The following is a 15,754-nucleotide window of genomic DNA, read 5'->3' on the forward strand; positions in this document are numbered from 1 at the left end:
ATCCCACATGCCGCGGAGCGACTAAGCCCGTGAGCCACAATTGCTGAGCCTGCGCGTCTGGAGCCTGTGCTCCGCAACGGGAGAGGCCACGATAGTGAGAGGCCTGCGCACCGCGATGAAGAGTGGCTCCCACTTGCCGCAACTAGAGAAAGCCCTCACGCAGAAATGAAGACCCAACACAGCCATAAGTGGATAAATAAATAAATAAATAAATAAATAAATAAAAGAATTGGAGGCCTCAAAAAAAAAAAAAAAAAAAAAAGAACTGAATCACTTCTTCCTAAGGCTCATGCTGTGAGATCAGTTGAGTTCTGTCTAGATTTCACCACGAGATTGTGAGACTCCAAAGAGCTTGTCTTTTGAATGTCCAATTACCTAGCATAGGCACCTGGTGCAAATTAGACCCTATATAAATATTTATTGAATGCATGAATGAATTTTCTAATTTGAAAGTTTAGAGGACTAAGTAACTGTAGGCTGAAAGTTGAGGGGAAAAAAGGTTATAATCTGGGAACAAAGTTGAGGCTCATTGTCCAGTACATCTTGAATTTCAGTGTGTAAGAGAGTTGCCAAGGGCTTAAATCAATCTTTGGGTCCAGGCTCCAAAGATTCTTATCCAGAAATGGGTCTGGGTAAGTACCCCAGGGAGTTCTGAGGCAGGTAGTGTAAGGACTTATAAGAAATGCTGTCTTTGGTCCTATTCCTACACATTACATTATTTTCACAAAAAAACAAACTTACTACATGCTTTAGGGCTTGGAGAATGCTAGAGGACACTCTGTCAGCCACATATTAGCATTTGTTAGAAATTACTTTTTGTATTCTCTGCCTAGCGCCTGTGTTGCCTTCTCCTGTACATCTCTCTCTAAATGTTACTGCTTAGAGTTTAAGAAAAAGCAGACACATGAAAGTGGTTCTGTTGCTGGCAGAACAGTTGCTTATAATTTTACAGACCTCTTTTAAGTTGCTAATTTTAAGCATGATGTAATCATATAATTTACTTATGTTAAGTCACTAAGTGACTGAACTGAGACTAGATTTGTAGCTTTTGGTTTCTAATATGGCATTTAACCTACTGATCAGATTTTTTCTGTTGGGTTTATTAATAGGCATATCCTAGTCCATTTTACTGATAGTAGCAAACTAATCAGTTTATTAAACCCACAACTATATGCTGCCTGAATTCTAGATCCAGAATTTTCAAGGCATTGTTTTTGTTGTGTCTTATCTTCCTCTTCTTATTTAAAAAGTTTTCTTTCTTTTAGATGATTTGATTTGTAAATATGGCCTAGATTATTCATACAGTTCCCAGATTTTTAGTGTGCTTATTGATTGTTGCTTTTACTAAATTTGCAGATGGATTGAGCGATGAGAACAATGATGATCGTGTATTAAAATGCTGTCTTCAGTACCAAGAATTATTCCCTTGTTCTCTTGTTATTTTGTGCACGTGAGTTTCATGATCATTTTACTTTAAAAAAAAATAGCGACTTATATTAAAGAATTTTTAAAAATCGTACTGTGTCCCCCATACCAAGATGAAAAACATACATACTTTTCTAAATCTGCCAGTAAGTATATTCAGTTATATCTCACATTCTTATGATGTGCAAGCTATAGAAGAATGAGATTTGAATCTCATGGTTTCATTTCAACTTAAGTTATATGATATTTAGAAAACTTTTGAAAAAGCAGGGAAAGTCAATTTAACATCCCAAAAAAATAGAAATAAAAATCTGACATTTTTGGTCATGAGGCAGGCAGTAGAGTTAATTAACTAATTAATTAATTTGTGGAGAAGGGCTAAGTTATGTTGCAGTTATATCCTTGATGCCTGTGATAGAGTTAGAGTTGGAATTTTGGATCTACCACTTAATCAGCTTTGTGACCTTGGAAAGTTGCTTAATGTTTCCTCATGTGTAAAATATAGGGAGGATAATAATACCTGTCTTTATAAGGTTATTGTGAGTATTTAGTCAGAAAAAATATATAAATGACTTAGAAGAGAGCCTAGCACATAAAATTATCTCAATAAGAGTTTTTTCCTCCTTCTCCCTTCCTCATTCCATTCCTCCATTCCCAACTAATGTATTCATAACTTAGTTCTAAGGTAAAAGTATCATAATGTTAAGCAAAATTGTATTCATCATGTATGAGAAAAGGCTTTAAAGGAACTGATAAGAGCAATTTTAATTTGCAGTTTTAGTCTGAATTGTATTCACTGAAAAATGGACTTTTTACAGTTTCATGATCATGCCTAAGTTCTCTGAAATGGAGTGATTATAGAAATGAATAGCCATAAGATTTTTCTTGTAAGGGGGCTTGGTCAATTATCATTTTAGCTGTGTTCAAAGATAATGTTATTCTTTTATATTAAAGGAAATATTAGAGATTTCTATCTCTAGTTTCAAATTAGTTTTTAATCTAGGACATAATATATCATGTTGGAGTTTGTTGAAGGCTGAAATAGAATTAGTAATATGTTAATCATTTTGAATTTGAGATAAACTAAAATTGAGAGATAATTTTTATATCATTGTTATTTTTTTAGTTCAACTTAGAATGAAAATTAAATTCGTGAGATTTTATCAGTTCTCCATTATTTCTGCAGTCACTGTTTTGGAATTAACAGATGTAACAGTTTTTAGTGAAATGAAAATTTGTAGTCAGACTACTTTTAACTGACATCATCAGGCGAGCCTGTTTTTTATTTTTATTTTTTCCTATAAAGTGTGATAATCATACTGTGTTAAGTCACACATACTTAATGTGAGGATACATTTATATTACTTAAATGGATGATGATTATAATAATTAATATTAATAACGGTGATTAGGAGAACCCTTCTATAAACACTATATACTATACCTCATTCTAAGTGCTTTACTCACATTTACAATCCTAAATATGGGCCAGCAACCCCCAGTTAATATCTCCAGTCTACATCTCTCTTCTGAAGTCTCGACTAGTATATTCATCTACTTATTTGATATCTCTGTTTGGATGTCTCATAGACATCTGGAACCTACCGTCTCCAAAAATGAACTCCTGATCTTTCCTTCTAAACTGTTCTCCATCTGAATAAAAAGTGCCATCTTCCACCCATTTGCTAAAGCCAGAAACCTAGGAGTCATTTTTGATTCCTGCCTTTCCTTCGTAATCTATATCCAGTTAAATAGCAGGTCTTGTATGGTCTTCTTTTCTTTGTCTACTCTGCCACCATCCGATGTCAAGTGATGTTATTTTTCCTGTCCCTTTTCTGCTCTAAGACCCATTATGCTCTCTACTTCAATACTTACTTTCCATTTGTTTTTCAAAAAGTAATAATGGTATTTTTAATTTTTAAAAAGTTTCGTTATGAAGAATTTCAACAACTTTCAAAGTGAAGAAGAGTTAATAAACTCCTAAATACTCAGTTACAACAATTATCAAGATTCTACCATTCTTCTATTATCTGTATTTCCATCTACTCCCTGTCCCCCTATATGATTATTTTTATACAGTTCTTTATATTTTAAGGGAAAATGTATAATATTAAAATGCCCAAATCTTAACTATACAGTGTTGACAGTGGATACCCTGGTGTAGCCCACATCCCTCTTGATACATAGAATATTTCCATTACCCCAGAAAATACTCTCATGCCCCTTTTGTGCTCTTTTCCTGGTTTCTTAAGGTGGACGCTTAGATCATTTTTTGAGACTGCTGTCAATTTCCCTTTAAGCACTGCTTTAGCTGCATTCCACAAATTTTGATATGTTGTGTTTTTATTTTCATTCAATTTAATACATTTTATAATTTTCAGGAATTCCCTGGCAGGCCAGTGGTTAGGACTTAATGCTTTCACTGCCGGGGCCCAGGTTTGGATTCGATCTCCGGTCGGGGAACTAAGATCCTGGAGCCATGTGGCGTGGCCAAAAAATATATATATATATATATAATTTTCCTTATAATTTCCTTTTTGACCCATAAGTTATTTAGATATTTGTTGCAATTAATTCCAAATATTTTCAAATTTTCCAGTTATCTTTTGTTATTGATTTGCTCTTTAATTCTCTCATGACTTGAGAACATAATTTATATGATTTCTATTCTTTTAAATTTGTTAAACTTTGTTTTATGGCCAAGAATAAGGTCTAACTTGGTGAATATTTTATGTGCACTTAAGAAGAATGTATTCTGCTCTTGTGGGTAGAGTATTCCATAAATTTTAAATAGGTCAATTTTGTTGATAGTGTTGTTCATGTCTTCTGTAACCTTACTAATTATCTGTCTACTTGTTCTATGATTACTGAGAGAGGAGTATTGAAATTCCCAACGGTAATTGTGGATTTGTTTACTTCTCCTTTCTGTTCTCTTTGTTTTATTTCATGTATTATGAAGCTCTTTAGTCAGAGGCATACACATTTAGGATTGTCTTCTTGGTGAATTGACACCTTTCTCATTATACAATGTCTCACTTTGTTACTGATAATATTCCTGGTTCTGAAGTTTCCTTTGTTTAGTATTAATATTACTACCGCAGTTTTGTTTGCTTAATATTTATATTGTATATCTTTTTCACCCATTTACTTTTAACCTATCTGTGTCTTTATATTAAAGTAAGTATTTTGTGGATAGCATGTAGTTGGTACTTTTCTTTTTTCCATTCTGACAATTTCTGTCTTTTTAATTGATGAGTTTCTACTATTCACAGTTAATTGGTTGGATCAGAATCTACCATTTTGCTAATTATTTTCTATTTGTTCAGCTATTCTTTTCTTCCTTTTCCTTTTTTTTTTTTTTTGCTTGGATTAATTGTGGTGCCATTTTATCTCCATTATTGACTTTATACCTTTTTGAAAAAACTTTTTAATGGTTACTTCAGTGTTTATAATATACAGCTTTTCTTGATCATAGTCTACCTTTAAATAATACTGTATTGCTTCATGTGTATTGTAAGGATTTTAACATGCTTCGAATTTCTCCCCCTGTCCGTTTTTGCTATCATTGTCATATATATATTTTACTTTTACAGAAACTGTAAACACAATACTTTGCTAATATTTTTGCTTCAGCCATTTACCCTCTAAAGCAATTAAAAATAAAGTGAATATTTTAATCTTGCATTCCATTTTTAACACTCTTCATTTCTTTTTTTGGATCCAGGTTTCTGTCTGGTGTCAGATTTCTGGTCTTATTCATTTTGCCCAAACAACTTTCTTTGACATGTTAAATCTGTTGGCAGTGAATTTTCTGGTTTTGTTTGTCTGATAGTGTATTTATTTATTTATTTTTGAAAGATATTTTTACTGGATGTACAATTCTGGGTTGATTTTTTTTTTTTTTCTTTTTCTTCTGGTATTTTAAAGATGTCACTGCATTTTCTTCTAGCTTGTTTGGTTTCTGATGAGAAGTCTGCTGTAAATGTTGTTTTTTACCTCTGTGTGTGATGTGTCTTTTTTTTCCGTCTCATTGCTTTCAAGACTTTGTCTTTTGTTTTTTTAGCAGTTTGTTTTAGCAGTCTTTAGCAGTTATGGCCAGTTGTTTGTGGTGGAGGAGAGGAAATTATCCTGCTTGATATTCTCTGAGCTTCTTGGATCTATGGTTTGGGTGTTCATTTTTAGTTTTGGAAAATTCTCAGCCAAATATTTCTTCAAATATTTCTTCTGCCCCATTCCTTCTTTTCTCCTTCTGCTATATTACAGAATTACATTGTAGTAGTAGTCATCCATGATGACTCCAGTGATCCCTGCCTCTTAGTATTTTTTGTTTGTTTGTTGGTTTGTTTTCTTTTTTTTTTTTTTTTTTTTTGGCTGCGCTGCATTGTGAGATCTTACTTTGTTCCCTGACCAGGGATGGAACCCAGGCCCCCTACAGCGGAAGTGCAGAGTCCTAACCACTGGACTTCCAGGGAATTCCCTGTGCCTCTTAGTATTAATGCCCTTGTGTAGTCCTTTCCTACATTGTACCAGGATTGGTTGTCTGTGTGACAGATAGCATGCATCAGAAGCGATGGTATGTCACTTCTTGGATTAGGTTATAAAAGCCTGAGAATTCCTTCTTGGGCACTCTTTTGTTTCTTCCATCTCTCTTGGGTCACTTGTTGTGGGGAAGCAAGCTCCATGCAGTGAGGAGCCCTGTGGAGAGGACCACATGCTGAGAAACTGAAGCCTCCAGACAAAAACCAACGAAGGGCTACTCCCTGCCAATAGCCACATGAATGAGCAGCAATTAAATCTTGAGATGACTGCAACCCCAGGCAATAGCACGCTTCACCTTTGTGAGAGACCTGTGAGCCAGAACCATTCAGTCAAGCTACTCTCAGATCCCTGAGTCTTAGAAGCTGTGTGAGATAATAAATGTTTTTTCAAGCTGCTAAATTTTGGGGATTAATTGTTACACAGCAGTAGACAACTAACACATGCATATATATTGGACCATTTGATATTGTCCAACAGCTCTTACGTATTTTTTTAACCTTTTATTCTCTTTTTGTTCCAGTTTGGATAATTTCTTTTGACCTGTCTTAATGTATGTTGTTTCTTTCCTCACTTGTGTTGAGTCTATTGAGGAGCCTGCTGAAGGCATTCTTCATTTCCATCTGGTTTTACATGCTATTCACCTTTTTCATTAGAGCCTCTAACAGATTAATCAAAATTATTTAAAATTTCATATCAGATAGCTTCAACATCTGTGTCGTGTCTGAGTCTGGTTCTGTTGATTGCTTTGTCTTTTGGCAGTATGTTGCTTTTTTTTCTGGGCAGAATTTATATGCAGGTTTTAGGACTCACCTTCTCTGTGGTTTCCTCCCTTCTTCAGGTTCCCCCTTAACTTTCTATATGCTCTGGCCAGTCCTGAACATTGCCTTCTGATGTTTCAAGCCATAAAGGCTGTGGCTTTCTGTTGTAAGGCATTGATGAATTGGGGAATACCCTCAAGCAAAAAGATAGAAAATTGTAGCTCTTACCAGTGCAGCATCTGCTTCTTGAATGTAGATTCCCCTCCACCTTCTGCCTACATTTGATTGCCTTCTAGTGCCTTCAAATAGGGTTTTTTTTGGTTGTCTTTTTTTGTTGCTTTTGGTCCAGATTTTCTAATTCTTGTTGTGGGAAGGTTAGTCTGACCAAGCTACTCTGCCATTAACAAAAGCTGGAAGCCTACTAGTTGCAAGAACAACAGTTTGGTAAACACAGATCTGATCATGCCATTTCCCCATTGAAGCCCTTAAATCTCTTTCCATTTATTAATGTTCTTGCCTTTCTCTGTAGCCACATAAACTGGTTCATGCACTATGCTCTAATCATACTGGCTCTTTTCAGCAAATAGCAAATTCACATCATTTGTCTTATGCTCACCCTAAGTAAATTTATAATTGCTTACCCTGTGTAAATTATTTATCTTATTATGGTTCTGTATGTTTATTTATCTTGGGATGATCATATTCTTGTGTTCAAATCCATCTCCCACTTACCAGGTATAACTTTGGACAAGTTACTTAACCTTTTTATACCTCAGTTTCTTTCTTTCTTTTTTTTTTTTGGCCATGCCGCATGGCTTGTGGGATCTAGGTTCCCCGAACAGGGATTGAACCCAGGCCCTCAGCAGTGAAAGCGTGGAGTCCTAACCACTGGACCCGCAGGGACTTCCCATACACCTCAGTTTCTTATGTGTGAAATGGGGATAAAAATTTGTACCACTCCTACCTAAGAGGTTTGTTGTGAGAAATAAATGGATTGATATATACATAAAGTGCTTAGAACAGTGCCTGGTACCTGGGAAACATTCAATATATAATAATAATAATTATTCTCAAAAGCTCAGATGATTTGATTCTAGTGTATATTTATTTATCTTCTATATTAAAAAAATTGTTATCGTTTGTTAATATATATGCTGAGAATCACCAACCTCTGAATAGATTCCATGTGTTTTTAGTTGCCATGTGATTTACCTTATAAAAAATAAAATATTTTTTCTTCCTAACCCAACCTTAGGGATGATAGAAATTTAAGAAACAAAGGCCTAATAAGTGGTGTGAAGTCACTCAGTAAAGAAGAATTGAGTGCAGAATTATTAAACTTATCTCTGAACACAGTTGTATGTCATCAGCCTTGTATATCTAAACAACAATTGAAAGCAGGTAGTATTCTTACTACAAATAATTAGAAATATATCTTATTTTATGTACTAAGAATATTGATAACAGTTGGAATTAATAGTAAATTTTTATTTTGTACATTGAAAGTAACATTGTTTGGAGTATTTTCTGGCACAAATGGTAGAGATGAATGAATATTATAATGGTAATCCAAGAGAAAATATAACATTATTGCCTTCTACATATACTTTTAAAATTAATTTGAATTTTTGTCTGTACACTCACATACATTTTTCTATACTTATAATCACTGTGTGCATCCTATTTTTTACCTCAGAGTATACCTTTTAAATTAATAGTAGCTACAGGAAATATTCATTTGAGGTAGAGAGAAATTTTTAGTTTATTTTAAAAATTAGTTCCATATTCATAACTTTCTATTAATACAGTAAAAACTCAGTAATAGAGAAACTTGAAGGACTCTAGTAATAATTTTTTTTAAAAATTTGAACAAATATTTAAGAAAGCTAAAGGCAGTACTGCTGTTTTATCTCTTTTTTTCCACCAGAATAATCTGTTCTATGGCTTGATATTTGTTGAACTATATTAAATCTTACAGAATTTAAAAATGCATCCCTCCATTTCCCTCTGTGGGAAAAATAATTATTGAAGTCTCTAAAAGCATATGTATATGCTTCATGTATTCATGTATCACATGCTACTTATTTGACCTGTTTGGTAATAAAATTTCTTTTGTCATAATATTCAAAATGGCATTTAGAGGGAGTAACAGAATATTCTAGTTTATGGTTTTTCAAGGGAAACATGCATTTGGTTTGCCCATTATATTACTGTCATTTTAAATCCTTGGTTTGTATTTGTAGAGATAAGCCCCTTAATACATTGAATTTTGCCATAAAGAAATTGCAGTTGTTTGCAGGTGTCAAAGTAGTAATTATATTGAAATAATATCAATTAAAATAATCAAAACTTACTTTAGAAGGGGAAGGCATAAAGGTGGTTAAGTCAGAGCTTTCAGTCTTTTCAAAGCAATTTATTGATGTGAGTTGCGATTGGAAGAATACATTATCTTTGGAAGAAAACACATTTTGATCCATAGTTCTTGGTTTTCTATTATAAATAGATGCAAAGCATTATTTTAATTTTTACTTTTTTTGAAAATAATAAAATTTAAATTTTGGTTAAAATATCACACACATTTCTCAAATTTCTATTTTAGTAAAAACATTTCATCTCCTTTTGTCAAAAGATAAAGCTTTTGCTAATGTGATATATTTATGTTGAGTCTAAAACAACTGTACTAGAAATAAATGTTTCTAAATACTGTTTTATTTTTATTTTTAAAATTATTTATTTATTTATTTATTTTTGGCCGTGCCGCACGGCTTGCGGGAGTTCCTCAACCACGGATTGAACCCGGGCCACGGCAAGTGAAAGCCTGGAATACTAACCACTAGGCCACCAGGGAACTCCCATGAATACTGTTTTAAAAATAAAGTATTCATTTGTTTTTTAGGATCGAATACTAATTATATCCATTAAATGTTTATTATTTATGGCCAAATACTAATTATATATGTAAAATATTTACTATTAGTGTCCTAAATAAAGCCTGTAACTATTTGTTTTAAAGAAGCAACACCTTTAGAGAAGAGCTGTGAGGAGGAATCTACAAACTCTGGACTATGCGTTCTACTTGAAAGCATTGTATCTGATCTCAAAAAATCTCTTGGAACAGCTTTATCTTCAATATTAGAAACAGAAATGAAAATTGCTTTTGGAAACCTTTGGATGGAGGTGATTATTTCAACTCTTAGTTGAAAATTTCCTTTTTATTGCTAAAGATTTATTACCTTATTTTAAGAAATATTACTTATATAAGATGTATAAGCTTTATTGTAATAATCTACATCACATTATATTTTTTTCTTGAAGTTTTTGGAATAACTCTTTGAAAGCTAAGTGTTGGGCATTTCCTAAAGTTTAGGACTATATTTTATCATTCATTTTTCTTGAATTTTATTTTATTTTTATAGAGCAGGTTCTTATTAGTTATCTATTTTATACATACTAGTGTATACATGTCAATCCCAATCTCCCAATTCACACCACCACCATCACCCCCACCCCCCCTCTTCCCCCCTTGGTGTCCATCCGTTTGTTCTCTACATCTTATCATTCATTTTTTTCAGTGAACAAATATTTATTGTGTGTCTACAGTGTATCAGACACATTGCCTCCATGGAGCTTAAATTGAATTCAGAAAACCTCTCATTTTAAGTTTATTTGAGTCAAAATGTCTAGTATAGGGAATTACCTTAGCAATATGTTTTTAGAAAGAGAAGTTAAATGTTGGCTTATGTCATGTAAATATGAGAATCAGAGTATAAATTTGATATTAGTAAAATATTTTGAATTTTCTTTAGATTCACATCTTTTCTGCAATCAGTAAAACACCACATTTGGCAATAGTGGCCTTTTTAGTTTAATGTTTGTTTGCTATTCACATTTATCATTAGGAGAAACTTTGTTTCCCATCAATTGTATCTCTTTCCAATATTCAGTGAGATTCTAATATTTGCCAATGTGGCTTGATTATATTATCAAGTGTTGAACCAAGATGATGAAGAATGATCAGATTCTTCTAGGAAGGTTGACGTAAATTAGATTTCATAATAGAGTCTAGGAAAGTCATTGCATATGAACGATTCAAAAAAGGGTGTGCTGACATCTTGTAGTACTAAATGATCAATCTTATTTGTAAACATGTCTTTACAAGAGTGTAGCAAGTGTCAATTATAGTTGACAATTTTTTTCTATATAGATTTTTTTCTCTAGGTTTATGAAATAGATTGATTTCCTCATAGAAGTGACCATGTTGAAAAGTAGATCGACAACTTTTGCTGATTAGAACTATGCTGCTTCTGATTAGAACTGTGTTTTCTTTTTGCACACATAGTTTCTGAAGCTATAAGGATTAATACTAATATGAATTTTACAAAAGCAATTTGCAGTGGAATTAGCATTTTAAGATTGTGATTGGCGTTTAATAAAACATCTTTTAGTTTAAAAAGAATTCAACTATGTTTTACCTGGAAATATATGTAGGAATTCCTAAATAGGTACTTTTAAATAATAGGAATAATAAATAAATCAATGATGCTGTTTTTTTCTAGGTGCTGTACTTGAAACCACCATGGACTCTAATACATTTATTACAGTGCTTTAGAAAACATTGGTTGGCTGTATTTGGATTAGTTATGGAAAAGAACTTGCTTTTAACTGTTGAGAGCCTATATGAAAATCTCTCTAAAGGTTTGAGTCTTTTATCTTGTCTTTGGAAGTGTTGTATTAAAGTCAGACTAATAGATATACTCCATGGAATGTGAAGATGAATTAATAAGAGATTTGTCAATTAGTTCTTAACCATTTATACTTCTAATTTCTTAAGGAAATTTATGGCAGCTGGATGAATGGATGCAGTTCCTAGAGCTTGTAACTGTTAATTATATCATTGTTGATGTTCCTGGATATTGTGAATATATAATTTTTAATAATGTTTGAAAACTTTTTAAAGTTTATTTAGGTATGCCAATAGAATTATGTGGATTTTTTTTCATTTCTCATCGTGTTTAACACTCAAACTTTGACTACATTTCATGTACTAATTTAAAAAATAGTTTATCAAGGTTTCTATTTAAAATACATGGATAAGGAATAGGAAACCTTTGGCTTTGGTGCATAGTGAATTTTAGAACCAAGATGAGACTAAAATCAACCACTTAGTTGGTAGTTTTTAAACTATGTTGCACAGAACCTTCTTGAAGTGCCTCTGGAGTTGCCACAGATTGGAGGTGGAAAGGTTGATGGGGAGCCAGATAATAGCAGGCCCTCAACCCCAACTTTAGCCATTCAGCTTTCTTTTGTTTGTTTATATATAGAGATTCCATGTATGATTTAAAAAAAATAGTTTTCCTGCTAAGAAGCAAAAGATGTGAAAAGCACTGGTCTAATGTTATTAAAGTCTGTGTTTTATTGATATGATTAAGGAAACAAGACTTGAGAGGGTAAGTGATTTGTCCAAAGTGAACAACTAGATTTGTCTTGCTATACCTTTAAAAAGCTAAGTATAGGACTTCCCTGGTGACACAGTGGTTAAGAATCCGCCTGCCAATGCAGGGGACATGGGTTCGAGCCCTGGTCCGGGAAGATCCCACATGCCACGGAGCAACTAAGCCCGTGTGCCACAACTACTGAGCCTGTGCTCTAGAGCCTGGGAGCCACAACTACTGAGTCCACGTGCCACAACTACTGAAGCCCGCAGGCCTAGAGCCCGTGCTCTGCAACAAGAGAAGCCACCGCAATGAGAAGCCCGCGCACCGCAACCAAGGGTAGCCCCCCCTCGCTGCAACTAGAGGAAGCCTGCGCACAGCAGCGAAGACCCAACGCAGCCAAAAATCAATCAATCAATCAATAAATTAAAAAAAAAAAAAAGCTAAGTATAACCATTGTTAGGATGTTCATTTGGTTCTTGACTTTTCTTAAACTTCTAACATGAAGTGATCTATTCTGTTTATTATTTTATGTATTAGTTATATCCTGTCTATTTTAAAAAAATAACTGAGTATATGTGAGCCTTTACATGACCACCTGAGTACACAAGGTTTTAAGTTAGGCTTTAAGGTACAAGAGCCAGGTAATGAAGAATAAGAAAAATAGTTTTACTATAAAACATGTGAAAACAATTGAACACACTTGAACACAGATTTTGACACTAAGCTTCCCGGAAACTAAGATAAAACAAAAACATTCTATGGAGGGGTATGCCAGTTCTCTCTCTCCCCTCAAGTATAAACTCTTTGAAAATGTTTTATATCTTTAAAAACTTCCCCAGGGAATTTAAAGTACCTAGTCAATACCTTATGACTTATATATGGAATAAGTCATAAGGTGTACAATCAATACCTTATGACTTATATATGAATATCTATTTTTAAAAGCTACTGATTTTTTAAAAAAAGACACACTTTCCAGGCATTGATCTTTAACTATGGAAAATATTTATTGGGGTATTATTATATAAGGAATATATATATATATATGGAATGACATACTGGACATGTCTCCAAAGCAGTTTTACAAGATAAATAGAAACTTTGTCCATATCTTTTACTAGGGGCATAATTTAGTTGATTCTATCAAAAGAGAAAGTCCATAAATCATCTTGAACAAGATTTTCAAAAATGGGATCTTGAACAAGATTTTCAAAAATGGGATATGTAGTTGCCATCTTCCATTTGTCCGTTTTTCCAGGGCTGGGCACTGTTTTGCTCTTACACACAGCTTAGAGATAGTAGTCAGCAGCTCTATTTCTTTCTAGTAACAAGAAAACTGAAGAGACGGTGACTGCTCCTTTTGCCAAAAACTCATTTTGAGGATTATTGTGTGCATAATTTATTGATCCTCGATCTAGAAGAATCTGATGCCTAATATTTACTGACTTGTGAAGAACACATAATAGAATTATAAAAATGCCTTCTGCTCTAAAATAATTTTGAATTAGAAAAAAATCACAGTTTATGATTTTGTTTACAATCTTTTAATAGTATCCTCAGCTGTTGAATTATACATGTGTTTAACTACAGTATACCAAGCATGTATCTTTAGATCAATTCATAGAAAATTGTGTAGAAGATGAGTAGTAGCTTTTTCTGACTTTGTAGTCCCTATTAACTTTAACCTAAATAATTATTCATCTTATATAAGCATTAAATTATTTCAACTATATGGATTTTATGTTGTGTCTAGGTACGGAATTGATCATTGTTATTATACTTTTGCCCATAATCTTAGTAAAGAATTCTTGTAAGACAGAAATCAAATGATTAATTCAAGGATGTAAGCCCTACCAAACATAGCCTACACTGGAGAAGCACCCTTAAGAGAAGTTGTGCCCAATTTCTTCTGAGGAGGAGATTTACCTACATTCTGTCTTCTGTAGCATCTCTCATCTCTTCTTTTCCCACAGGAATTTAAACTAGTCATTGATTTGAAAAATAACTAGAAGTGTTTTGTAGGGAGATATACTGGTTGTTTGCTTGATAAAAGAGAAGCCAGAAGCTTGGCTATAACCATCACATTAGATTAGAATTTCTGAATTTGTGTAATTAATTATGAAAATCTATTTTTTATTTTCACTTACCCTTTCAGTATTTCATAAGCAAATACTTCTTGTGTAAGTTATACAGAGAAACTCTTTATTTTTTTTAACTCATAGTGCCAGTGAAAAACCATGCCAGTGTTTCAGAATATAACAGAATCTCTGAAGCTGTGAGCATTAAAAGAAAACAAAACAAACACATTGTAGCATGGTTATTTTAAGTGCCTTCGAAATCTATTATGTAGTATTCTGTCTTAATAATAGAAATATTTTTTTTCTGTTCTGAATTTTGGTGACATTAGAAAGTTATTCAACTTCATTGTTCATAACTTTTTGAATCTGAAATTATTGTCACCACTTCTCCTAGTTGGTTTGAGAATTTAATGTAGGCGATTTTAGTTCCTTGAGAGAAAATTGTTATATCTTTAAATTATTACTTGTAGATTAACTCACTTTGCTAATTTATGGGGGAAAAAAATTCTACTAGCGTCTCTTGCCCACAGCTCACTGTTACCCAAATTGCTTATTTTTCGCTAAGGTTATATTGTGTCCAGAGAGAACACATTTTCAATAAATCTAGTATTACATTTCATGTAATGAAGTTTGAAGGTAAATCACTACATGATAACTGAGTTGATTATGAAAGGTTCTGCATATAATTTAAGTGCTTACCACCAAAATGTGACTCTATGATACCTCAACAGTAGTATGTATACAAACAACCTCAGTTTTGAAAATCTGTAGTTTAACTCGTTTGGTGGTTATCTCTTTTCTGAAGAGTTTAATGTTCTTTCATTTTCTTTTACTTTTTTTAAATTGAAGTATAGTTGATTTACAATGTTGTGTTAGTTTCTGGTGTACAGCGGAGTGATTCAGTTATATATATATATATGCATATTCTTTTTCATATTCTTTTCCATTATGGTTTATTAAAGGGTATTGAATATAGTTCCCTGTGCTATACAGTAGGACCTTGTTGTTTGTCTATTTTATATATAGTATGTTGCACATTTTACTTTTACTTTGAAGTTGACTTTGTTGAGGGACATTCTGGAATCTGAATATAGTCTCGGTATCCAGGACCCACAAGGATAGTAAAATTCTCAATGCTCAAGGCCTTTATATAAAATGGTATAGTATTTGTGTATAACCTACACACATTCTCCTGTATACTTTAAATCATCTCTAGATTATTATTTTACATCTACAATGTAAATGCTATGTAAATAGGTGCCAGTGCACAGCAAATTCAGGTTTCACTTTTTGGAACTTGATGGAACTTGTTTTGCCAAATATTTTCGATCCATGGTTGATTGAATCTATAGATGTGGAACTGGTGGATATGGAGGGCAGGCTGTACAGAATACCAGAGTCAACCCCAAGAACCTTGTCTAAAACTAAGTCTAATTGTTGCTTTTTTTACACGAGAGAGATAAATTAAGAGTGGCCTATAGGTGTGAATGCGTACTCTTCTTAAATTTCATAATTATTA

General features: G+C 33.1%; 1 protein-coding gene across 7 annotated transcripts in view; it reads left to right on the top strand.

Annotated features, from left to right (window-relative positions):
* The window catches only part of SWT1 (SWT1 RNA endoribonuclease homolog), a 113,704-nt gene that overhangs the window by 39,607 nt on the left and 58,343 nt on the right, over positions 1 to 15,754 (top strand). For all 7 annotated transcript variants that reach the window (XM_007166962.2, XM_007166964.2, XM_007166967.2 and 4 more), the window contains 4 exons: positions 1,357 to 1,450; positions 7,978 to 8,123; positions 9,736 to 9,899; positions 11,279 to 11,417. In XM_007166962.2, coding sequence (XP_007167024.1) covers positions 1,357 to 1,450; positions 7,978 to 8,123; positions 9,736 to 9,899; positions 11,279 to 11,417 — 543 coding nt within the window. The remainder of the gene's footprint in view (positions 1 to 1,356; positions 1,451 to 7,977; positions 8,124 to 9,735; positions 9,900 to 11,278; positions 11,418 to 15,754) is intronic.

The sequence above is a fragment of the Balaenoptera acutorostrata genome, chromosome 1 (genome assembly GCF_949987535.1).
Source record: "Balaenoptera acutorostrata chromosome 1, mBalAcu1.1, whole genome shotgun sequence".
NCBI classification, from domain to species: domain Eukaryota; kingdom Metazoa; phylum Chordata; class Mammalia; order Artiodactyla; family Balaenopteridae; genus Balaenoptera; species Balaenoptera acutorostrata.